At 36.6% G+C, this 24970-nt stretch overlaps 1 protein-coding gene across 6 annotated transcripts in view; it reads left to right on the top strand.

Annotated features, from left to right (window-relative positions):
* The window catches only part of MLLT10 (MLLT10 histone lysine methyltransferase DOT1L cofactor), a 210452-nt gene that overhangs the window by 116668 nt on the left and 68814 nt on the right, over positions 1-24970 (top strand). For all 6 annotated transcript variants that reach the window (XM_044928157.2, XM_044928156.2, XM_044928158.2 and 3 more), the window contains exon 9: positions 6229-6324. In XM_044928157.2, coding sequence (XP_044784092.1) covers positions 6229-6324 — 96 coding nt within the window. The remainder of the gene's footprint in view (positions 1-6228; positions 6325-24970) is intronic.

The raw sequence follows: 24970 nt of genomic DNA, 5'->3' as shown, positions 1-24970 counted from the left end.
GGCTTCCTGATGAACTCTTCTTCACACTTAGTGATAATGAAATCTTTCCTACTTATGAGCACATCTTTGTTAATTTAGAACTTATCTGGGGAAATAACCTCAAGCACGATGTTGCATTCCTTTTAGAATTCACTTTCTGACTTACCCCAAACATTTCTTTCTACCAGTGTTTCTGTGATAACATGTGTATTCCTCAGACTCTGAGATATCTAATTCCTCTGTGTCGGAAGACAGGAACTTATTTCAAGCATTACCTCTACTGTCTTGTACTTTAATTTTGCTTTAATGATTTCTTTTCCCATTCCGGTTTGAATACTGGAAACATTGAATGTCTCTTAGTTGTTCATCATGCTCTAAATTTAGGGTAAAAACTCCTGTATTGTCCCTATCTTCTACAGGGAAAGTAGTTCATTCTGCAGCTGAAGATACTTTTAAGATGGAATCATTTTCTCTCCTTTCCTTTAAATCTTTCTTCTTTCCCCTACTCGTTCAAATTTTCTTTTTATAGTTTGTCATCATGGGTACCTTATTTATTTTTTTCTTTAAATTAAAGAAAAGTTTTTGTTTCAGCTAAGTTTCTTGGGAGGTATAGATAAAAATCTATTTTGTACTTGTTTAAGCCATTCCTTTCTGATCTATAAAAGTAGATCATCTCAGGGCTGCTTTAAGGATGAAATGAGATTTTATATACATATGTGTATTATAAGTTGCTACAATTCTGATTATTTTTATTGTTAATTATACACAGTGATGTATTTGGGAGTGACACCAGTTGTCCTGACCTATAGCTTTACATAAAAATAGTGTTTATTTCCTTCTGGTTGTTGTTCTCTCTTTGCATAAAAATTTTATTCACTTATTAAACTTATTTTTTATGGAAATAATATACTTGATATGCAGTATTATATTAGTTTTGGGTGTACTATGTAGTGATTTGATATTTACATATATTATGAAATGATCACCATAAGTCCAGTAGCCATCTGTCCAGTGTTCTTGACAGTGTTATTGACCATGTTCCTTATGGTGTATCTTAAACCTACCTCCCTTTGTTTACTTATTTTATAACTGAAAGTTTTCACTCCCACCCTACTCTCTGCATCTGAATCTGTTTCCGTTTTGGTTTGTTTTGTTTTGTTTTTTAGATTCCACATAAGAGTAAGGTCATATGGTGTTGTCTGTCTTTCTCTCTCTGACTTATTTAACTTAGCATAATACCATCTAAGTCCATTCATGTAAAATAGAAAGTTTTTTTTTTTTTTTTTTTTAATCGTTGAGTAATGTTACACAGGCACACACACAGCATCTTTATGCACTTAATCTATTGATGGCCAATTGGGTTACTTCTATATCTTGGCTATTGCAAATAATGCTTCAGTGAACGTTGTGCATATGTTGTTTCAAATTAGTGTTTTTGTTTTCTTTGGGTGAATACCCAGAAGTGAAACTGCTGGATAATAAGGCAGTTCTGTTTTTAATTTTTTGAGGAATCTTCATATTGTTTTCCATAATGGCTGAGCTAATTTGCAATCCCACCAACAGTTCACAAATGTTCTTTTTTCTACATCCTTTCCAGTACTTGTTATTTGTTGTCTTTTTGATGTTAGGCATTCTGACAGGTGTGAGGTAGTATATCATTGTGGTTTTGATTTGCATTTCCCTGATTATTAATAATGTTGAGCATCTTTTCATATGTCTATTGGCCATCTGTATGTCTTCTTTGGAAAAATGTCTATTCATGTACTCTGCTCATTTTTTAATTTGTTTGCTTTTTGCATATTGAGTTATATGAGTTCTTTGCATATTTTGGGTATTAACTCCTTATCAGATGTGTTGTTTCCAAATATGGCTGTTTCATTTCCTTCACTGTTCAAAAGCTTTTCATTTTCAGTTTGATGTAGGCACATTTATTTATATTTGCCTTTGTTTCTCTTGCCTGAGAAGACATATCTAGAAAGAGTCTGTTAAAATCAATGTCAAAAGGCATACTGTCCATGTTTTCTTTTAGTTTTATGGTTTCGGGTCTTCTATTTAAGTCACTTTGAGTTTATTTTTGTATACAGTGTGAGAAGGTAGTCTGATTCTTTTGCATGTGGCTGTCCAGTTTTCACAACATTATTGATTGTAGAGAATATCTTTTCCCTTTTGATTCTTCTTGCCTCCTTTGTTGTAGATTAATTGACCTTATAGTATTAGTTGCTCAGTCGTGTTCTGACTCTTTGCAATCCCATGGATTCCATGGGATCCCACCAGGCTTGTCTGTCCATGGAGTTTTCCAGGCACAAATACTGGAGTTGGTTGCCATTTCCTCCTCCAGGAGATCTTCCTGAGCCAGAGATTGAACCCAGGTCTCCTGCATTGTAGGCAGTTTCTTTACTGTCTGAGCCACCAGGGAAGCCCAATTGACCCTATAAATATGGGTTTATTTCTGGATTCTGTTCCATTCTGCTGATCTCAGTGTCTGTTTCTGTGCTAGTACCATACTGTTTTGATTACCAACAGTTTGTAGTATAGTTTGAAATCAGAAACTGTGACATCTTCAGCTTTGTTTTTCTTTCTGAAGCTTGACTCTTTGCATAAAATTTTAAAGTGAAACTCATATTAACCATTTTACCAGATCTTTAAATATTCCTTCAGAACATACTTTTAAAATGACCATTACATGGTTGTATAATAATTTTTTCAACCACACCTGTGTTGTTGAACATTTAGATTATCTACAGTTTTTTTTTCTCATTGCAAATAGTAGCATAATAAACTATATTTGAACCTTCACTTGTTGGAGATGAAATTACTAGTCAGATACTATATCTACGGTTTCTAACTCTCACGTTTAAAATGGTCCATTGCATGTTTACATTCTCTTTAGCATTGTATGCTAGTGCTCATTTCACTGTAACTTGGGCAACATTGGGTCTTAAAATTAAAAATAAAAACCCAACAGTTTTGGTGTTAAAAAAATTTAGGTAATAGAATAATATTGCCATTAGTTCTTCAGTCCTTGGTTGCACATTTTTTGTTTTGTGCCTCATTGTTTCTTTTGTGAATTGCCCTTTGTATTGTTTCATAGCATGTTTATTTTTTCTTACTGATTTATCAGCATTTTAAACACTAAAATACAGAACATGTTAACTTATTTCTCAGTTTGTTTTTAGATTTTTAATGATTTTTAAATTGATGCAGAAGTATTTGAATTTGAATAGCTAAAACTACCTTTTCTGTTTCTGATTTTTACTTTGTTTTATGCTTAAAAAAGTCTTTCCTCCTTTAAATTTCAAATTTTAAAAAACATTTTCTTCAGCCTCTTAGATTATTTTAAATTTTAACTATAAAATAATCTGTTTCTTTTTTTTGTATAAGACATTTTTACTACATTATTAACCACTTTTTCTAGTATTATTAAATAATTTCCGTCTTTCCTGCTGATTTGGAATCCCATCTTTTTCGTATGCTAAGTATTTAGATGTAACTGAATATTTTCCTGAATTTTTTTTCCTGTTGTGTTAAAATCAGCCTCTCTCTTTAGTGTGAAAGTCATCACACTGCATTGATTCATATTTCACAGGCCTATATTGTAGATGTAATCTATTCACAATCTCTCCCAGTGAACATTTACAATCTCAGCATATATTTCTTGGTGTATTACATAGGACCAAAGTGGTGTATTATTCCATTATGTCTTACATACATTCATGTTTTCATACCTATACATGTATACTTTAGTTTTTACTCTTCTGTTCTCTCCACGATTGTAGCTGTTGTTTGTGAGTGTGTTATTCTCTCAGTTGTGTCCAGCTCTTTGCAACCCCATGAACTGTAGCCCACCAGGCTCCTCTGTCCATGAGACTCTTCCAGGCAAGAATACTGGAATGGATTGCCATTCCCTTCTCCAGGGGTCTTTCCGATCCAGGGATTGATCCGAGTCTCCTGCATTGTAGGCAGATTCTTGACTGAGCCACCAGGGAAGCGTCGTAGAGATTGTTCATCTTGTTTTTCAGCGTCGTTCTCTATAAAATATATATAAAATTATCCCAGCTCTTGTACCCTTGATGAATAAAGCCCAGTATGGGAAGTAGAACATGAAAAAGGATGGAGAGGCTCCTGTATTACCTTTATGGGAGAAGAGTATTGATATAGAACTTACTGCAGTCAAGGATCATATTTATAAACTAGATTGTATAGTTATATTTGTTATTTTGGTGAATAAAAAAATTCCAGTATGAGTTACTTTTAATTTCTACTTTCATTAACTCCCATTACCTGGTTGTGAATTCTGGTTTTGTTTGAATTATCTACTATTCCTTGGTAAACCACATGATGACTTTTAGTGGTATACATTTTTTAGTGGTTAGGGCTCAGCACAATTTGTCTTGCCTTCACATGGTATCAGCTGGGCTTAATCATGAGTCTACTCTCAGCTGGTGGCTGGCTGAGTGATGTAAGATAGTCTTATTTACATGTCTCAGTTGACATGCTGCTGACTGTAGGCTGGGGTTAACCCCAGTTCTTCTCCATGGGGCCTCTTTTTCTGCCTAGCCTCTCTATCAGGAAACTGTGAACTGACTCTCTACATGATGACTAGAAACTAAGGCGGCAAAGGTGAAAGCCATAGAGGGCTTCTCAAAGCTCTTGGCTCCTCAACTTCTATATGACATCCTCATAGAAAAAATTAGAGGCATGGTTCCTTATGATCTGTCACAGGTAAAACAACTTCATAGTAACAAAGTTTCCTAAAAACTCTGAATAAAAACTGTTACTTTTATTTTACATTTTCTTTTTCTAAAGTATTAACCTTGCTATAGAGAGGTATCTTATATACTTAAATCAGTAATTAAAAAGGGACAGTAGTCTTAGGTATTATAGTAAAACATCTATCCTTTATTTGTACACATTTTGTTTTGCTGATATGCTCTCTCTCCTAGGGCAGGGCCAGTGGTATTATTCTTTCATGCTTTGAATAGATTAAGTGCTCTGAATGGTTAAACTTAAGTACTATGAGAAATAAGTTCAATTAACTCAGTTCAGTTCAGTTCAGTCGCTTAGTCGTGTCCGACTCTTTGAGACCCCATGAATCGCAGCACGCCAGGCCTCCCTGTCCATCACCAACTCCCGGAGGTCACTCAGACTCAGGTCTATCGAATCAGTGATGCCATTTCCAGCCATCTCATCCTCTGCCGTCCCCTTCTCCTCCTGCCCCCAATCCCTCCCAGCATCAGAGTCTTTTCCAATGAGTCAACTCTTCGCATGAGGTGGCCAGAGTACTGGAGTTTCAGCTTTAGCATCATTCCTTCCAAAGAGATCCCAGGCTCATCTCCTTCAGAATGGACTGGTTGGATCTCCGTGCAGTCCAAGGGACTCTCAAGAGTCTTCTCCAACACCACAGTTCAAAAGCATCAATTCTTTGGTGCTCAGCTTTCTTCACAGTCCAACTCTCACATCCATCCATGACCACAGGAAAAACCATAGCCTTGACTAGACGGACCTTTGTTGGCAAAGTAATGTCTCTGCTTTTGAATATGCTATCTAGGTTGATCATAACTTGCCTTACAATACACTTACCTACTGATTCAAACAATTGAGAACAATTTGGTTAAAGTATTTTGATGTTAAATAAAGTTGGGCTCCTAATATGTAGTTAATTTCTTATTAATTCTTTTTGTATTTCAATTCATCAGTTTTAGCAGAGATAACTGATTTGTCTATTTTTTGAGTAAACATCAAAAAGAATTTCTTGTCTGAGTTTCTGTGCACTGGTTTGTAGTTTATGGGCCATAGAATTTAATGCATGGTGTTGGAGAATCTGATACCATTATGAGGTGATAGTGCATGTCAAAGTGTATAGAAATTTTAAAGTACTATTTATGAAATCTATACAACAGCATTTGGTATTTTTAATAGGACAAAAATAGTTTGTCAGATACAAATGTAGACTTCAATTCGTCTTTTAGGTTGGTCAAGGATAAGAAAACAAATCACCTTAATATAACTTACAGTAGTAGTACTATATATTGTAATATATAGTAATAGATGTAGTAATACCATCATATATTACTAGTATTTTTTATATATAAAATGATATCTGATTAGAAGTGAGTTTGGTTTTTTTTGACAAGCATTTATTAATATTTTAAATTACTTGAATGTAATTATAAAGAAATATCATCTTTATTATGTGTATATCAGTTATAATTTAAATTTAAATTGTATTTTACTTCTGTTCATTTTTAGAAATATAAAGAAAAGGACAAACACAAACAAAAACATAAGAAGCAACCAGAACCATCACCTGCATTGGTTCCTTCCTTGACTGTTACTACAGAAAAAGTAAGTTTTAAATGTCATATTTTGATTTACATAATAACTAGTTTTGTGCTGACTTTTACCTTTTAACTAGTTATATGCTGCATTTTGAAAATACTTGAATTGTCCTGGTTCCTCCTAACCAATTTTACATCTCTGAGACTACATCAAGCACGTTGATTTTCCCTCTCTTAGTCCTTTATCCTATCTTCACTTTATTCTATGCTTATTTCTTAAGAATGTTGAGAAGTAGGTGACATCATTGACATGTATATTTTGGGCTGTGCAGTTGGCTTCTTCCATCTGTGACTTTGAATTCTGGCTTCAACGCTTACAGACTGAACTCTTTAGGTTAATTAACCTCTTTGTAACTCAGTTTTATTGTTCGTAAAGTGAGGGGAGATAATTGTTGGAATTGAATGAGATAACGCATTTAAAGCAGTTAGAACAATATCTGGTTCATAGTAAGTATTACTTAGTAAATGTTAAATATTACTAAGGTTATTATCATGTAGTTAACATGAAAGCAAGTGGAGACAGGGACAGGCAGCTGGGATTACTGTGAAAGGAGGGTGAGGGGGTTGCAGTAGGAGAAGAGGCCAGTGTGAGAGGCCAGTCTTGTAAGACTGTATAAGCCAGTGGAAGGTTTTTAATTTGAGTGAAAAATGAGCCATTAGAGTTTTAAGCTGAGATGTAACATGGTCTTAACTTAGGTTTTATAAGAACCTGCAGCTACTGGACTATAGAGAGTCAAGAGTGAAAGGAAGACTCTCTATGGACTATAGAGAGTCAAGAGTGAAAGGAAGGAGGCCATTAGGAGGTTATTGCAGTAATCCAGAAAGGGATGTAATCCAGAAAGGGATGGTGGTGACACTAGAGGATTTTGACTTGTATTTCTTCAGTGACCTATACATACGTTAAACATCTTTTCATGTGAATATTAGCTATTTATTTATTTATTTTGGTGAAGTGTCCACATCTATCCACCACCTCTCCCTTTTTATTGATTTATTACCGAGTTTTGTGAAGCATTATGTGTTGCGGGTGCAAGTCATTTATCAGATACATATGTTTTCTTTTAAAAGTTTTATATTTTTATCTTTTACATTTAGGTCTGTGATCCATTTTGGGTTAATTTTTGTGTATGACGTGAGTTATACATCAAAGTCCACTGATTTGAATATTGATAATTCAGTTTTTCCTGAGCCATTTTTAGAACAGATTGTCCTTTCTTTATTAAATTACCTTTACCTCCATTTGTTGAGAGTCAGTTGACCATCTGTATATGGGCCTATTTCTAGACTCTAATTCTGTTCCATACCACACAATCTTGATTACTATAGATTTATAATGATGCTTGAGGTCAGATAGGGTCCACCTTCCAAGATTGTACTCTTTCAGAGTTGTTTGGCCTATTCTAGGGTCTGTGCATTTGTATATGGATTTCAGAATTAGATTGTCAGCTTTTAGAAATAAAACTGCTGGTATTTTGAATCAAACTGCAGTGAATCTACAGATCGTTTGAGGGGGAGTATTAATACCTTAATAATACTGAGTTTTCTGATCTGTGAACATTGTGTTTGTGTCAGTGGACATTTAGATTGCTTCCATGATTTACCAGTTGAAAATAGTGCTGCTGTAAACTTTGGGGTGCATGTGTCTTTTTGAATTAGTTCTTACTGTCTGTTCTGGATATTTGCCCAGAAGTGGGATTGCTGGATCCATATGATAGTTCTATTTTTAGTTTTTTGAAGAACCTCTATAGTATTTCCCGTAGTGGCTGTACCAGTTTACATTCCCACTGACAGTGTAGGGGAGGGTTCCCTTTTTTCAGTACCTTCTCCAGTGTTTATTATTTGTTAACTTTTTGATAGCCATTCTGATCAGTGTGAAGTGATAATTTATCATGATTTTGATTTGCATTTCTCTAATTATTGGCAATATTGAACATCTTTTCATGTGCCTTTTGGCCATTTGTATGTCTTCTTTCGAGGTGTCTACTTAGGTCTTCTGCCCATTTTTTAATTGTATTTTTCAGGTATTGAGTTGTGTGAGTTGTGTTTTTGCTGACTGTACAGAGCTTCTCCATCTTTGGCTGCTAAGTATATAATCAGTCTGATTTCAGTATTGACCATCTGGTGATGTCCATGTGTAGCATCATCTCTTCTGTTGATGGAAGAGGATTTTTGCTTTGAGCAGTGCATTCTCTTGGCAGAACTATGTTAGCCTTTGCCCTGCTTCATTTTGTACTCCAAGTCCAAACTTGCCTGTTTTCCAGGTGTTTCTTGACTTCGTCCTTTTGCATTTCAGTCCCCTATAAAGAAAAGGACATCTTTTTTTGGTCTTTGTTCTAGAAGGTCTTGTAGTTCTTCATAGAACCATTCAACTTCAGCCTCTTCAGCATTACTGGTTGCCGTATAGACTTGGATTACTGTGATATTGAATGATTTGCCTTGGAAACGAGCAGAGATCATTCTGTTGTTTTTGAGATTATACCCAAGAACTGCATTTAGGCCTCTTTTACTGACTATAAGGGGTACTCCATTTCTTCTAAGGGATACTTTGCCCACAGTCGTAGATATAATGATCATCTGAGTTAAATTTGCCCATTCCAGTCCATTTTAGTTCACTGATTCTTAACATGTCAATGTTTGCTCTTGCCATCTCCTGTTTGACCACTTCCAATTTACCTTGATTCGTGGACCTAACATAACAGGTTCCTATGCAATATTTGTTCTTCACAGTATCGGAGTTGACTTCCATCAGCAGTCATGTCCACAACTGGGCTTTGTTTTCGCTTTGGCTCCATCCCTTCATTGTTTCTGGAATTATTTTCCAGTCTTCTCCAGTAGCATATTGGGTACCTACTGAGGTGTTCATGTTTTAGTGTCATATCTTTGACAGCTTACAGTGAATGGTATCAGATTCGTTATCTCAGAAGATTAAACTTCAGGACCAGGAACCAGGCTTGATCACTCAAGAGCTTTTGTATTGCAGAGTTTTATTTGAGTATAAAAAGGGACAGAGAAAGCTTCTGACAAAGACATCAGAAAGGGGATGGAGAGTGCACCCCTCCCTAGTGTTAGCAAGGGAGTTATATACTTTTTTAATTGGTTATTACAATAAATCAAAGAATGTCTCAAGTTTGTGAAAATTTTACCAAACCCCGTCCCACAATTTACATTTTAGGATAATAGGATTACAATTTAACAGTATTTAGATCCTACCAGACCCATCCCGATAAAATACATTCTAATAAATTGGGATTAATCACAAGGTTTTCAGGAAGGAGAAACTGTCCTCAAGCAGGGTACATTGTTGTTATATAATCCCTAGTACAGAGTTTAAACTGAATTGTGTAATCATCAGTTCCAGGCTTAAAGAAAAAAAAAAAAAAAAAACTTAGTTTTATGTGACTAAGAATGTAGAGGGGGAAAAAAAAAGTTTGTCCTTTCCTCCTCCTGTAGAACCCCAACCCCTTTCTCCTCCTCGGTGACCCTGGACTTCTTATCAACCTGCTTAAGAATTGACTCTCATCTTTTTGCCTTTTCATACTGTTCATGGGCTTCTCAATGCAAGAATACTGCAGTGGTTTGCCATTCCCTTCTCTAGTACCACATTTGGCAGAACTCTCCACCATGACCCTTCTGTCTTGGGTGGCCCTGCACTGCATGACTCATACGTTCATTCAGTTAGACAAGGAGTTTTATAAACTCTTTATAAAGAGTTTTATAGTTTTCTATTATACATTTAAGTTTGTAGTCCATTTTGAGTTCATTTTTATAAGGGATATGTGTTCTGTGTCTAGATTCCTTTTTTTTGGTTTTATGTGCATATTTAATATTCTAGCACCATTTGTTGAAAAGCTTGTCTGTATTTCATTGTATTACTTTTGTGATCAGTTGACAGTAGTTGTGTGGATCTATTTCTGGGCTCTCTGTTCCATTGATCTATTTGTCTATTCTTTCATCAATACTGTGATGTCCTAATTACTGTAACTTTATAGTGAGTCTGAAATTGAGTTAATATCAGTGCTCCAACTTGTCTTTCAATATTACGTTGGCTATTTTGGGTCTTTTGTTTCTTCTTGTGTGGAATCAATTTCTCAATAGTCACACACACACACACACACACAAAAATGCTGGAATTTTGATTCAGAATGTTCAGAATCTGTAGATGAAGTTGGGACATTTTGATGATGATATTGGCAACTTATCTATCTATGAAGTTGGAAAAATTCTCCATTTACTTAGTTCTTTAATTTTGTTCATCAAAGTTTTGTTTCTTCCTCATACAGACCTTCTACATATTTAGTTAGATTTAACCTAAGGATTTATAATTTGAAATTCAACTTGTTTCTTCCTGCTATTTAGGAAACCAGTTTCCTTTTTTACATTAACCTTATTCTGAAACCTTGTTATAATCACTTTTTTTTTTTTAAGGCTTGTTGCTTTCATTTTAGTGTGAAGTAAATTTGTATATCAAAGGAAAAAAAATCGGGTGATGGTTGAATAGGTAGCATTTTTCCTTTCTCAGTGTCACATAACATAATCGAACATATGTAATTAACATGTTTTAGACTTAACTAAATACAGTGTTTTCTTTTTCCCTCATTGTTTTTTAAATTGTTTTCCCATTTATTACAAAATGTTGAGCAGAGTTCTGTGTGCTATATAGTAGGTTCTAGTTGGTGATTTGTTTAACTATAACAATGTTGTCTGTGTCAATCCCAGACTCCCGTATAGTTAATTGTTCTTTATTGGGAACTGCTCGCAGATGAGAGGATCTCATTGGATGCCATATCTTAAAATGCATCTTTGTGATAAAAGGAGGTAGAAGAATGAGACTGGTTTATGGAAATAGGCAAGAATATAGGCTTCTGGAACAGTTTGGAGGTTCCTTAGAAAATGAAGACTAGAGTTACCATATGACCCAGTAATCCTACTTCTGGGCATGTATCTGGAGAAAAACTTTGTTTGAAAGTATACATGTACTCATTGTCCATTGAAAGACCTTTTAGAACTAACACCAAAGAAAGATGTCCTTTTCATTATAGGGGACTTGAATCCAAAACTATGAAGTTGAGAGATACCGGCAGTAACAGGAAAGTTTGGACTTGGAGTACAAAATGAAGTAGAGCAAAGGCTAACAGAGTTCTGCCAAGAGAATGCACTGGTCAAAGCAAAAACCCTCTTCCATCAACACAAGAGATAACTCTACACATGGACATCACCAGATGGTCAACAATGAAATCAGATTGATTATATTTTTAGCAGCCAAAGATGGAGAAGCTGTGTATGGTCAGCAAACACAAGACTAGGAGCTGACTGTGGCTCAGATCATGAACTCCTTATTGCCAAATTCAGACTTAAATTGAAGAAAGTAGGGAAAACCACTAGACCATTCAGATATGATCTAAATCAAACCCCTTACGGTTATACAGTGGAAGTGACAAATAGATTCAAGGGATTAGATTTGATAGTTCCTAAAGAACTATGGACGGAGGTTTGTGACATTGTACAGGAGGCAATGATCAACACCATCCCCAAGAAAAAGAAATGCAAAAAGGCAAAATGATTGTCTGAGGAGGCCTTACAAATTGCTGAGAAGAGAAGAGAAAAGAGAAGCTAAAGGCAAAAGAGTAAAGGAAAGATACACCGTTTGAATGCAGAGTTCCAAAGAATAGCAAGGAGAGATAAGAAGCTGAGCGCTGAAAAATTGATGCTTTTGAACTGTGGTGTTGGAGAAGACTCTTCAGAGTCCCTTGGACTGCAAGGAGATCCAACCAGTCCATCCTAAGGCAAATCAGTCCTGAATATTCATTGGAAGGACTGATGCTGAAGCGGAAACTCCCAATACTTTGGCCACCTGATGTGAAGAACTGACTCGTTGGAAAGGACCCTGATCTTGGGAAAGATTGAAGGTGGGAGGAAAGGGGAAGACAGAGAATGAGATGGTTGGATGGCATCACTGACTCAATGGACTTGAGTTTGTGAAAGCTCCGGGAGTTGGTGATGGACAGGGAAGCTTGACCTGCTGCAGTCCATGGGATCACAGAGAGTTGGACACAACTGAGCAACTGAACTAAAGGGAACATTTCATGCAAAGATGGGCATAATAGAGGATCGAAATGGTATGGACCTAATAGAAGCAGAAGATATATCAAGAAAATGTGGCAAGAATTCACAGAAGAACTATACAAAAAATATCTTAATGACTCAGATAACACGGTGGTGTGATCACTCACCTAGAGCCAGACATCCTGGAGTCCGAAGTCAAGTGGCCCATCGCTATGAACTAAGCTAGTGGAGGTGATGGAATTCCTGTTGAGCTATTTCAAGTCCTAAAAGATGATGCTGTTAAGGTACTATACTCAATATACCAGTAAATTTCGTAGACTCAGCAGTGGCTACAGGACTGGAAAAGGTCAGTTTTCACTCCAATCCCAAAGAAAGGCAATGCCAAAGACTGCTCAGGCTACCACCCATTTGCACTCATCTCACACGCTAGCAAAGTAGCACTCAACATTCTCCAAGTGAGTCTTCATCAGAAAGTGAGAGAGTTCCCGAAAAACCTCTGCTTTTGCTTTGACTATGCCAAAGCCTTTGTGTGGATCACAGGAATAAAGAGGTAGTAGACAATTGGTATAATTTCTTCCTTAAGTGTTTCGTAGAATTGACCAGTGAACCCATCTGAACCTGGTGCTTTCTGTATTTTGTTGGGTGTGGTTCATTATTGATTCAATTTCTTTAATAGCCGTAGGCCTGTTCAGATTGTCTCTTTTGTTATATGACTTCTAACAGTTGTGTCTTTCAAGAAATTGATCAGTTGTCAGTACGTTATCGAATTTGTGAACATAGAGTTGTTCATAATATTCTTTGATTATCCTTTAATGGCCAAGAGGTGTGTAGTTAATTGTTCTCTCTTTCATTTCTGATATTAGCAGTTTGTGTCCTCCCTTTTTTTTCTTAGTTGTCCTGGCTAGAAATTTATCAATTTTATATATCTTTCCAAATACCAGCTTTTGGTTCCATTGGTTTTTCTCTGTTGATTTTCTGTTTTCATTTCATTGATGTGTGCTTTTTCATTTTATCTTTCCTTCTGCTTATATTTGATTTAATTTGCTTTTTGTTTCTCTTTTCCTAAAGAACAGGGTAAGGTTATTCATTTAAGATCTTTTTTTTCTAATACAGCATTCAACGCTGGAGATTTTCTGGCAGTCCAGTGGTTAAGACTTCACCTTCCAATTCAGAGGGTGCAGTTTCAGTCCCTGCTTGGGGTGCTAAGATCCCACATGCTTCGTGGCCAAAAAATCAAAAACATAAAAGAAAAACAGTATTTGTAAGAAATTTAGTAAAGACTAAAAAAAGTCCTAAAAGATGATGCTGTTTAGGACATTATAAGATTTCTATTTAGGATTTGTTGAAGTGTGTTTTATGGTGCACAGTGTGATCTGTTTTGGTGAATGAATGTGCCATGTGAGTCTGAGAAGAATATTTGTTTTGCTATTACTGGATACAGTAGTCTGTAGATGTCAATTATATCCACCTGATTAATGATGTTGGTCAGTTCAAGTATGTCCTTACTGAGTTTTTGCCTACTGGATTAGTCCAGTTCTGATAGAGAGATGTTAAAATCTCTACTTACAGGAGTGGTTTCATCTCTTGTAATTCTGTCAGTTTTTGCCTCATGTATTTTGATGTCAGGAAGAAACACATGAAAGACTTCTGTGTTATCTTGTAGTCTTGATAACTTTATTGGTGTATAATGTCAGTTTTTATTGCTGTTAACTTTCCTTGCTCTGAAGTCTGTTCTGTCTGAAATATAGCTATTCTTGGATTGTTCAGATTAGTGATTGTGTGGCATATATTCTTCCATTTATTGATTTTTTTTTTTTTGATTTTTTTTTTTTTACATCCAGTGATTTTTAATCACATGTGTCTCTATATTTACTACACTTGAGTCTTGTTTTTTGATTCACTCTGACTATTCCTATCTTTTAATTGGTATATTTAGACCATTTATGTTTAGAGTGATTTGTTGATACAGTTTAGGTTGGTATCTACAAAAGCAGATTACTTTGTTGTTGTTGTTGTTGTTGTTCTTGGTCTTTGTTCCTGTTTTTTGTCTTTAACATGTTATCTCCCTTGTGTGGTTTTTTGTGGATGTTTTATATGATTTCTTTTTGTCTCAATTCTTATCATATCAGTTGTTGTTTTTTTTCCTCTTTCCTGGTTGTCCTCATGTTTGTAGTCTGTCTTTACAGTGTATCTAAGGCTACATTCAATAACACTGTACTATTTCATGGTAGTACAAGTATCTTATAATAACAAAGTATTCCTCATTTCTACCTCCTGTCTTTTCTGTCAATACTGTTATTCATTTCACTTACACATGGCATACATAGCATATGAATATATAACTATATATCAAATATATCATTGAACAAACTATTAAAATCAATTAAGAATAAGAAAAATCAATTACTTTACCTTCATTGATTCATTCTCTGATGTGCTTCTTCCTATAAATCCATGTTTCTGACCTGTTTCATTTTCCTTCTCTGAAGAATTTTTCACATTTATTGCAAGGCAGGGCTACCAGTAACAAATTACCTCCGTTTTTGTCTTTGTCTTTCACTCTTATAGTCTAATTTTGCAGTGTGCAGAATTTTAGTTTTCTTTTTTTCTTCAACACCGAATATTTTACATCACTCCGTTGTTTGCATTGTTCCTGAAGAGAAGTCAGTTGTAATTCTTTTCTTTGCTCCTTTGTAGGTAAAGCTGTCCACCTTGTGGTTTCTTTGAGAGTGTTTTCCGTTACCTTTGATTTTCTACATTGTCAGTATGATGTCCCTATGTTCTTTTGTTTGTTTGCTTGCTTTTTGGCCTTTATCTTTCTTGGTATTCTCAGAGTTTCTTGGATCTGTCATTGGGTTTCTGACTTTAATTTGGTTAAATTCCTAGTCATTATTCCTTCAAAATCACTTCTGTTCCTTTCTTTTCCTTCTGTTACTCCCACTACAACTGTGTTTACACCTTTTATAGTTGTCTTGTGATTCTTGGATATTGTTCTTTGTTTCTTAGTTGTTTTTTCTCTTGACTTCGTTTTTCGAAGTTTCTAGTTTCATGTCCTCAAGCTCTGAGATGCTTTTCTTAGCCTTGCCCAGTGTGCTAATGAGTACATCAAAGTCTTCATTTTTGTTATAGAGTTTTTGATCTCAAAGATTCTTTAATTTTTTCTTAGAGTTTCTTTTTCATTTTTTGCTTACAATATCCATCTGTTGTTGCATGCTGTTTTTTACATTAAAACCTTTAACATACTAATCATAATTTTAAAATTCCTGGGCTGGTAATTGCCACAATCCTGCCATATCTGTCTCTGGTTCTGATGTTTGTTTATTCTTTTCATGCTGTATATGTGTCTTTTAGTGTGCCTTATAGTTTTTTGTGAAAAGATGTGTATGATATACTGGATAAAAGCAAGTATGAAAAGTAGGCCTTTTTAAATAATGTGATGTTAAGAGAGGCAGAAAGCATTCTATATTCCTGTGGTTAGTTCTCAGTCTTTTGGTGAGCCTGTACTCCTGGACTGTGAACCACGAGTGATTCTCACCCCCTACCCTGCTTTGGTGGGACAGGATCAGGTGGGGATTGTAGTTGGATATTTCCCTTCCTCCACCTACTTGAAGCTCTGATACAACTCCAGCAGATGATGCTCTGGTAGGGTAGATTCCTGAGAACAGGTCTTACTAAGAAGAATAGAATACCTTAGCATTTTTCAGAATCTTTCCTTCCCCCCTTCCCTAATGAAAGCATGCATGTATTTTTTCTTCTGGTATTCACTATCAAGACTTGGGTAGGTATCCTCGAGGTGAAACTTGAAAACTTTGAGGGCTTCCCTATGATTGAGTCCTGAGTGTTTTTCTCTCTCAGACTTGAACACACTGAACCTTCTGCAATTTGTTAGTCACACTTGAGGTTTTCCTACTCCGATATTGGTTGCCGTGGAGATTTCTGTTTGGCTATGCTGTGATCCTCTGTATCCGTCTGTCACAATTTGGGGGTTTGCCCTCTGGCCTGACTTCTCTGATGCATCAAAAAAAAGTTACTAACTTTTCAGTTTCTTATGCTTTTTACTTGTTAGGATGGGATGAAGGCTTCCCATCCAAAGTTCCTTATTAAATGCTGACTAGAATCTAGAAGTGCTAGTATGGACATTTAAGGCTAAAAGCTTTGTTCTAAGCACCACTTACAAATTATGATATTGGCATTTTGTATTTTCATTTTACTTATTTGAACAAATATCTTATGGCTTCCTTTTGATTTCTTGTTTGACTGTAGGTTACTTAGAAGCATTTCATTTACTGTTGAAATGTTTTAGAAATTTTTCACATCTTGTTGATTTCTCATTCAATATCTTTGTGTTATAATTCATTTTCAATTTTTTTTTTTAAATGACACAGAACATGGATTATCGGTTTTTATGTGTGCTTTTTCAAAAGAATATTTATTTGTTCTGCTCTTATGAAAATTTTCTATAAATGTGAATGAATTATGAATTAGGTCAAGTTGACTTACATTGCTAGTTCTTTATGTCCTTTATTTATATTTTTATATTTTTATTCTACTTGTTCGATTATTGAGAAAAGGAAATGAACCTCTCTTACTATAACTGTACATTTTGTTATTTCTTTGTTTTTTTCTCTTCAGTTTTTGCTTCATTTATTTTGCAGGTCTCTTATTAGTTACAGAACATTTAGGATTCTTATATCCTCTTGATGAATAAACATCTTTATCCTGGTAATATTCCTTGTTTGAAATGTACTTTGATATTAATGTTATGAATTCAGATTTCTTTGAATTAGTGTCAGATTGCTATGTCTTTCCCATGCTTTTAATATCTTTCTGTATTTATTGTTTAAATGGGTTTTTTTTGTAGGCAACATGAAGTCTTGAATTTCTTTTTTCACTGTTATAATCTCTGCCTTTTAATGGGAGTGTTCAGGTAATTTGCATGTAATGTGATTATTGATATGGTTGTATTTAAATCTATCCTTTGTTAATCCTTTTTAATTTGCCCATCATTTTTCATTTTCTTTCTTTTTCCTCATTGACCATTTTTGGTGATTCCATTGTGGCTGATTAGTAATAATTCTTCATTGTGTTATTTTTATTGGTTGCTTTAGGGTTTATACATCTTTAGCTTGTCAGAGTCTGCTTTCAAGAGATATTACACTATTTCACATACCACATAAGAACCTTGTAACTATATACTTCCATTCCTACCCTTTTTTCTTTGGACCTGTTTCTGTGATGTTTTAAAATTATTGCATATTTTATGAACCTCACGATTGTTATTATTTTTGCTCTAAATCATCGGTTACTTTAAAAAGAGACTTAAGTAATTAAAAAAACCTTCTATATTTATCCATGTAGTTATTGTTTCTAGTGCTCTTAATTTGTGTACATTCACATTTGCATTGTTGTTGTCCTCCTTCCTAAAAGACCACCTGCAGTGTTTACTATGGTATTAACTGCTGGTGATTAGTTTTGTCAGCTTTTTAAAAAAATCTGTAAAACAATTATTTTGCTGTGTTTTTGCAAGATATTTTAGCTCACTTTAGAATTTTAGGTTAATGATTGTTTCTTTTAATACATTGAAGATTTTGCACTTCTTTTTTTACGTTGCATCTTTTTCAGGAGAAATCTGTTTTCATCCTTATCCTTGTTTCTTAGAACTTAGACATTTTCCCTCAACAACCCCCCACCCCCAGCTGCTTTTACAGTTTTCTTTTTCTTTTTGGTTTTTAGTGATAACTATAATTATGATGTGCATTCATGGACTTTTCTTCATATTTCTTGTACTTGGAGTTAGTTGATCTGTAGGTTTTATAGTTTTCATTAAATTTTATAGATTTATTCAAAGTACTTTTTCTTTTTTTCCCCTCTGCTATAACTATTTTTAAGTCCTTTTCTCCTTCCTTCTGTCCCTGAAACCTCCCCCCACCTTTTTGGGGTACTATAGTAGCATGTAAATTAGGCTTCTTAATGTCCCGTAGGTCACTGACACGTTAAAAAAGTCTTTCTTCTTTGTGTGTTTCATGTTTTTATTTTAATTAAAAATTTTTATTGGAATATAGTTGATTAACAATGTTTTGTTAGTTTCAGGTGTATAGCAAAGTTAATCGGTTATACATATACATATATACAGTCTTTTAAAATTTCTTTTCCTATATAGGCCATTACAGAGTATTGAGTAGAGTTCCCTGTGCTATACAGTAGGTCCTTATTAGGTATCTATTTTATATATAGTAGTGCATATATAGGAGAAGGCACTGGCACCCCACTCCAGTACTCTTGCCTGGAAAATCCCATGGACGGAGGAGTCTAGTAGGCTGCAGTCCATGGGGTCGCTAAGAGTCGTCACTTTCCCTTTTCCCTTTTATGCATTGGAGAAGGAAATGGCAACCCACTCCAGTGTTCTTGCCTGGAGAATCCCAGGGATGGGGGAGCCTGGTGGGCTGCCGTCTGTGGGGTCGCACAGAGTCGGACACGACTGAAGCAACTTAGCAGCAGCAGCAGCAGCAGCAGCAGCAGCAGCAGTGCATATATGTCAGTCCCAGTCTCCCAATTTACCCCTCTTTTTCTTATCTCCTGGTAAGTTATATGTTTGTTTTCTACATCTGTGACTCTACTTCTGTTTTGTGAATAAGTTCATTTGTACCCTTTTTATAGATTCCACAGATTAGTGATATCATATGATATTTTCTTTCTGTGTCTGACTTACTTCACTCGGTATGACAATCTCTGGTTCCATCCATGTTGCTACAGATGGCATTATATTGTTCTTGTTGTTGTTGTTTTTAAAGAAATATTTATTTTATTTATTTGGCTGCACCAGATCTTAGTTGCAACATGTGGAATCTAGTTCCCTGGCCAGGGATTGAACCCAGGCTCCCTGTATTGGGAATGCAGAGTCTTAGCTACTGGATCACCAGGGAAGTCCCTATGCTGCTGCTGCTACTGCTGCTGCTGAGTCGCTTCAGTCATGTCACACTCTGTGCGACCCCATAGATAGCAGCCCACCAGGCCCCGCCGTCCCTGGGATTCTACAGGCAAGAACACTGGAGTGGGTTGCCTTTTCCTCCTCCAATGCGTGAAAGTGAAGTTGCTCAGCCGTGTCCGACTCTTAGCGACCCCATGGACTGCAGCCTGCCAGGCTCCTCCATCTGTGGGATTTTCCAGGCAAGAGTACTGGAGTGGGGTGCCATTGCCTTCTCTGGGAAGTCCCTATATTGTTCTTTTTTGAGGCTGAGTAATATACCATTGTCTCTATGTACCACATTTTCTTTATCCATTCCTCTGTTGTTGGACAATTAGATTATTTCTCTGTCCTGGCTATTGTAAATAGTGCTACAGTGAACATTGGGGTGCATGTAAATTTTCAAATTACAGTTTTCTCCAGGTATTTGCCTAGGAGTGGAATTGTAGGGTCATATGGTAGTTCTGTTTTTAGTTTTTTAAAGAACCTCCATAATGGCTGTGTCAGTTTACATTCCCACCAACAGTGTAGGAGGGTTCCCTTTTCTCCAGACCCTCTCTAACATTAACTGTTTATAGATTTTTTGATGATGGCCATTCTGACTGGTTTCAAGTGATACTTCATTGTAGTTGTGATTTGCATTTCTCTTAATAATTAATGATACTGAACATCTTTTCATGTGCCTTTTGGCCATCTGTATGTCTTCTTTGAAAAATGAAAGTTACTCAGTGGTGTCTGACTCTTTGCAACCCCATACAGTCCACAGAATTCTCCAGACCAGATTACTGGAGTAGGTAGCTGTTCCCTTCTCCAGGGGATTTTCTCAATCCAGGGATCGAACCCAGGACTCCCACATTGCAGGCGGATTCTTTCTCAACTGAGCTACCAGGGAAGCCCAAGAATACTGGAGTGGGTAGCCTATCCCTTCTCCAGGGAATCTTCTCCAGGAATTGAACCAGGGTCTCCTGTGTTGCAGGTGCATTCTTGACCAGCTGAGCTACCAGGGAATCTGTCTTCATTGAAAGACATACAGAAATGTCTATTTAGACCTTCTGCCCATTTTTTGATTGGGTTGGTTGTTTGTTTTTTTTTTATATTGATCTGCATAAGCTCTTTGTATATTTTGGAGATTAATACTGTTGCTTCATTTGCAAGTATTTTTTCCCATTCTGTGGATATTTTTGTTTTGTTTACAGTTTCTGTGCTTCATGTTTGGTAGTGTCTGTGTTGTATTTTAAGAATTGGGCTATTGAAAAATTTGTGAATTTTATGAGAGGCTTGAATAGTACATAATTAAAAAAAATTTAACCAACATTATTCTGTTTGATCATGTTGGTGGAAGGCATTGCTATAGTCGTTTTCATTCCTTCTGTGCCTCCTCTCCCAAACATGGATTACAGAGCTTTGTGGAATAAAACATAAGACAACTAACTATACCTTTATAAAAGTAACTGCCATTTCTTTGGTTACCTCTGATAGTCTTTGACTAATTATGAATATAAAAATTTTGGTTTGAAGTTAGAAATATTTTTTGTCCTGCGAAATCACTTCAGTCGTGTCCGACTCTGTGCGACCCCATAGACGGGAGCCCACCAGGCTCCCCTGTCCCTGGGATTCTCCAGGCAAGAACACTGGAGTGGGTTGCCATTTCCTTCTCCAGTGCGTGAAAGTGAAGTCGCTCAGTTGTGTCTGACTCTTAGCGACCCCATGGACCTACAGCCTACCAGGCTCCTCCATCCATGGGATTTTCCAGGCAAGAGTACTGGAGTGGGGTGCCATTGCCTTCTCCTTTTTTGTTCCTTATTAATGTTATTTAGTAGGTATGTTGGTTTAATCTGAGGACTGATTATAGTTAGCTATGAAACAGAAATCAAACATATTTTAAATGTCTGTCCTGAAAGATTCATTAAGTTACCTATAAATCACAAAATGTTAATGCAGTTCTCTAAAGACTGTCACTATAGCCAGATACCCAATTTTATCTCTAGTAGAAATGAAAAGAAGCAAGGCTATATTTACTTAGTTGAGTACCATTTGGATTTTATGGCCAATTTGCATTTTATGGCCAATTATTTGAAAAATATATATTTTTAAGCACTATCATGGCTCTCAGAGCAGTGAGATGCTTATATGTAAGAGTTATGTAGGTTGTGAAACTGACTGAGAAAACAGAGGTTTGTGTGTTGGGAGCCTACTCATTGTGTTTCCCTTGGCTGTCCTCTTGCCTGCACTTTTTTTCTCCACCTTCTTGGTTTTGATTGATTGTTTGTTGTATTGGAACTCCACAGTGCCATATTATTTAAACAGCATGTTGTGAAACAAATACTCTTAAGTTACAAACTTGGCATTAAAGTAGAGGACTGTTTGCGTAAAACCTGTAGAGCCTTTTATTTCCTTTTCATTATGTATAATTTTTTTAAGTGGTAGAATCTTTGGCTGAAAGTTTTTTCTTTCTGATTAAGAAACCTGTGATGTCTTTTGAAACTTAGGTGTTGAGGTTTATAAAAAATACGATGTTATGATTAATTTATTACTACTTTGGACACTAAAATTTGTGTAATTTTCATTAATTGCTTTCTTTGTAATACCTTTTCTTCCAAATATCATGTTTTCGTTGGATTTATGGACATATTTATAGTTCTGGGGTAAGCAAGGATATCGTATTAAGCGACTTGGGAAGATTTCTTATTGTTTAGTTGCTAGGTTGTGTCTGATGCTTTGTGACCCCATAGACTGCAGCATGCTAGGCTTCCCTGTCCTTCACTATCTTCTGGAGTTTGTGCAAATTCATGGCCATTGAGCCGGTGATGCCATCCAATCATTTCACCCCTTCTACCCACCTTCTTCTCCTGCCCTTGATCTTTCCCAGCATCACGGTCTTCTCAAGTGCATTGACTCTTAGCATCCGGTGGCCAAAGTATTGGAGATTCAGTTTCAGTATCAGTCCTTCCAATGAGTATTCAGGGTTGATTTCTTTAGGATTGACTGGTTGATCTTCTTGCAGTCCAAGGAACTCTCAAGAGTCTTTCCAGCATCACAATTTGAAAGCATCAATTCTTTGGCTCTCAGCCTTCTTCATGGTCCAAGTCTCGCATCTCTACATGACTACTGGAAAAAACCATAGCTTTGATTAGAAGGATCTTTGTTGGCAAAGTGATTTCTCTGCTTTTAATATGCTGACTAGGTTTATTATAGCTTTTCATCCAGTGAGCAAGCATCTTTTAATTTTGTGGCTGCAGTAGCCATCTCCTGTAATTTTGGAGCCCAAGAAAGTAAAATCTGTCACTGTTTCCACTTTTTCCCCTTCTGTTTGCCATGAAGTTATGGGACTGGTTGCCATGATCATAGTTTTTTGAATGTTGAATTTTAAGTAAGCTTTCTCACTCTCCTCTTTCACTTTCATCAAGAGGCTCTTTAGTTCCTTTTTGCTTTCTGCAATTAGGGTGATGTCATCTGCATATCTGTGATTGTTGATATTTTTCCAGACAGTCTTGATTCCAGCGTTTGATTCATCCAGCTCAGTGTTGCACATGATGTACTCTGCATATAAGTTAAGCAAGCAGGGTGCCAGTGTGCAGCCTTGATATACTCCTTTGCCAATTTTGAACCAGCCCATTGTTCCATGTCTAGTTCTGTTGGTTCTTGACCTGCACACAGGTTTCTGAGGAGGCAGTTCAGGTGGTCTGTTACTCCCATCTCTTTTAAGAATTTTCCACTGTTTGTTGTGAGAGGGTTTAGTGTAATCATTGAAACAGAAGTAGGTATTTTTCTGCAATGCCCATGCCTTCTCCATGATCCTTTGAATGTTGGCAATTTTATCTCTGGTTCTTCTGTCTTTTTTAGATCCAGCTTGTACATCTCTATATTCACATACTGCTGAAGCCTAACTTGAAGGTGATTGACTAGCCTTAATTTAGATGGATATGTGGAAACAGATAGCCTTTTTTTTTTTTAATAGTTTTAATTACTAATTCTAGGATGTGCTGTGTCTTTGTTGCTGCATGGGTTTTCTCTAGTTATGGCAAGCGGGGGCTACTCTTCAGTGTTGGTGTGCAGGCTTCTCTTTTTGCAGAGCAAAGGTCTGGAGCATTGCACTTCAGTTATGTGACACATGGACTCAGTATTGCTGCTCCTGGCCTCTGGAGCAGAGGCTCAGGTGGATGTGGTGCATGAGTAGTTGCTCCGTGGATGTGGAATCCTTCTGACCCATGGATTGAACCTGTGTCTCCTGCATTGGCAGGCTGATTCTTTACCCCTTAGCCACCAGGAAAGCTAGTCTATTTTTGTTGTTGCCATTCTACCCAGTTTTCTCTCCTTTTCCTTATTTGACACATAGAATATCTGAATGAAGAACACCTTCAAAAATCTTCTTTCAGTTCAGTTGCTCGGTCGTGTCCGACTCTTTGTGACCCCATGAATTGCAGCACGCCAGGCCTCCCTGTCCATCACCAACTCCCGGAGTTCACACAAACTCATGTGCATCGAGTGGGTGATGCCATTCAGCCATCTCATCCTCTGCTGTCCCCTTCTCCTCCTGCCCCCAATCCCTCCCAGCATCAGGGTCTTTTCCAATGAGTCAGCTGTTCGCATGAGGTGGCCAAAGTACTGGAGTTTCAGCTTTAGCATCAGTCCTTCCAATGAACACCCAGGACTGATCTCCTTTAGAATGGACTGGTTGGAGTCCAAGGGACTCTGAAGAGTCTTCTCCAACACCACAATTCAAAACCATCAATTCTTCGGCACTCAGCTTTCTTCACAGTCCAATTCTCACATCCATACATGACTACTGGAAAAACCATAGCCTTGACTAGACGGACCTTTGTTGGCAAAGTAATGTCTCTGCTTTTGAATATGCTATCTAGGTTGGTCATAACTTTCCTTCCAAGGAGTAAGCGTCTTTTAATTTTATGGCTGCAGTCACCATCTGCAGTGATTTTGGAACCCCAAAATATAAAGTCTGACACTGTTTCCACTGTTTCCCCATCTATTTCCCATGAAGTAATGGGACCAGATACCATGATCGTTGTTTTCTGAATGTTGAGCTTTAAGCCAACTTTTTCACTCTCCTCTTTCACTTTCATCAAGAGGCTCTTTACTTCCTCTTCACTTTCTGCCATAAGGGTGGTATTATCTGCATATCTGAGGTTATTAATATTTCTCCCGGCAATCTTGATTCCATCTTGTGCTTCTTCCATCCCAGCTTTTCTCATGAGGTACTCTGCATATAAGTTATATAAGCAGGGTGACAATATACAGCCTTGACGTACTCCTTTTCCTGTTTGGAACCAGTCTGTTGTTCCATGTCCAGTTCTAACTGTTGCCTCCTGACCTGCATATAGGTTTCTCAAGAGGCAGGTCAGGTGGTCTCATATGCCCATCTCTTTCAGAATTTTCCACAGTTTATTGTGATCCACACAGTCAAAGGCTTTGGCATAGTCAATAAAGCAGAAATAGATGTTTTTCTGGAATTCTCTTGCTTTTTGGATGATCGAGCGGATGCTGACAATTTGATCTCTGGTTCCTCTGCCTTTTTCTAAAACCAGCTTGAACATCTGGAAGTTCACGGTTCGCGTATTGCTGAAGCCTGGCTTGGAGAATTTTGAGCATTACTTTACTAGCGTGTGAG

The sequence above is a fragment of the Bubalus bubalis genome, chromosome 14 (genome assembly GCF_019923935.1).
Source record: "Bubalus bubalis isolate 160015118507 breed Murrah chromosome 14, NDDB_SH_1, whole genome shotgun sequence".
Taxonomy (NCBI): domain Eukaryota; kingdom Metazoa; phylum Chordata; class Mammalia; order Artiodactyla; family Bovidae; genus Bubalus; species Bubalus bubalis.
This window is presented reverse-complemented; position numbering and strand designations above follow the sequence as displayed.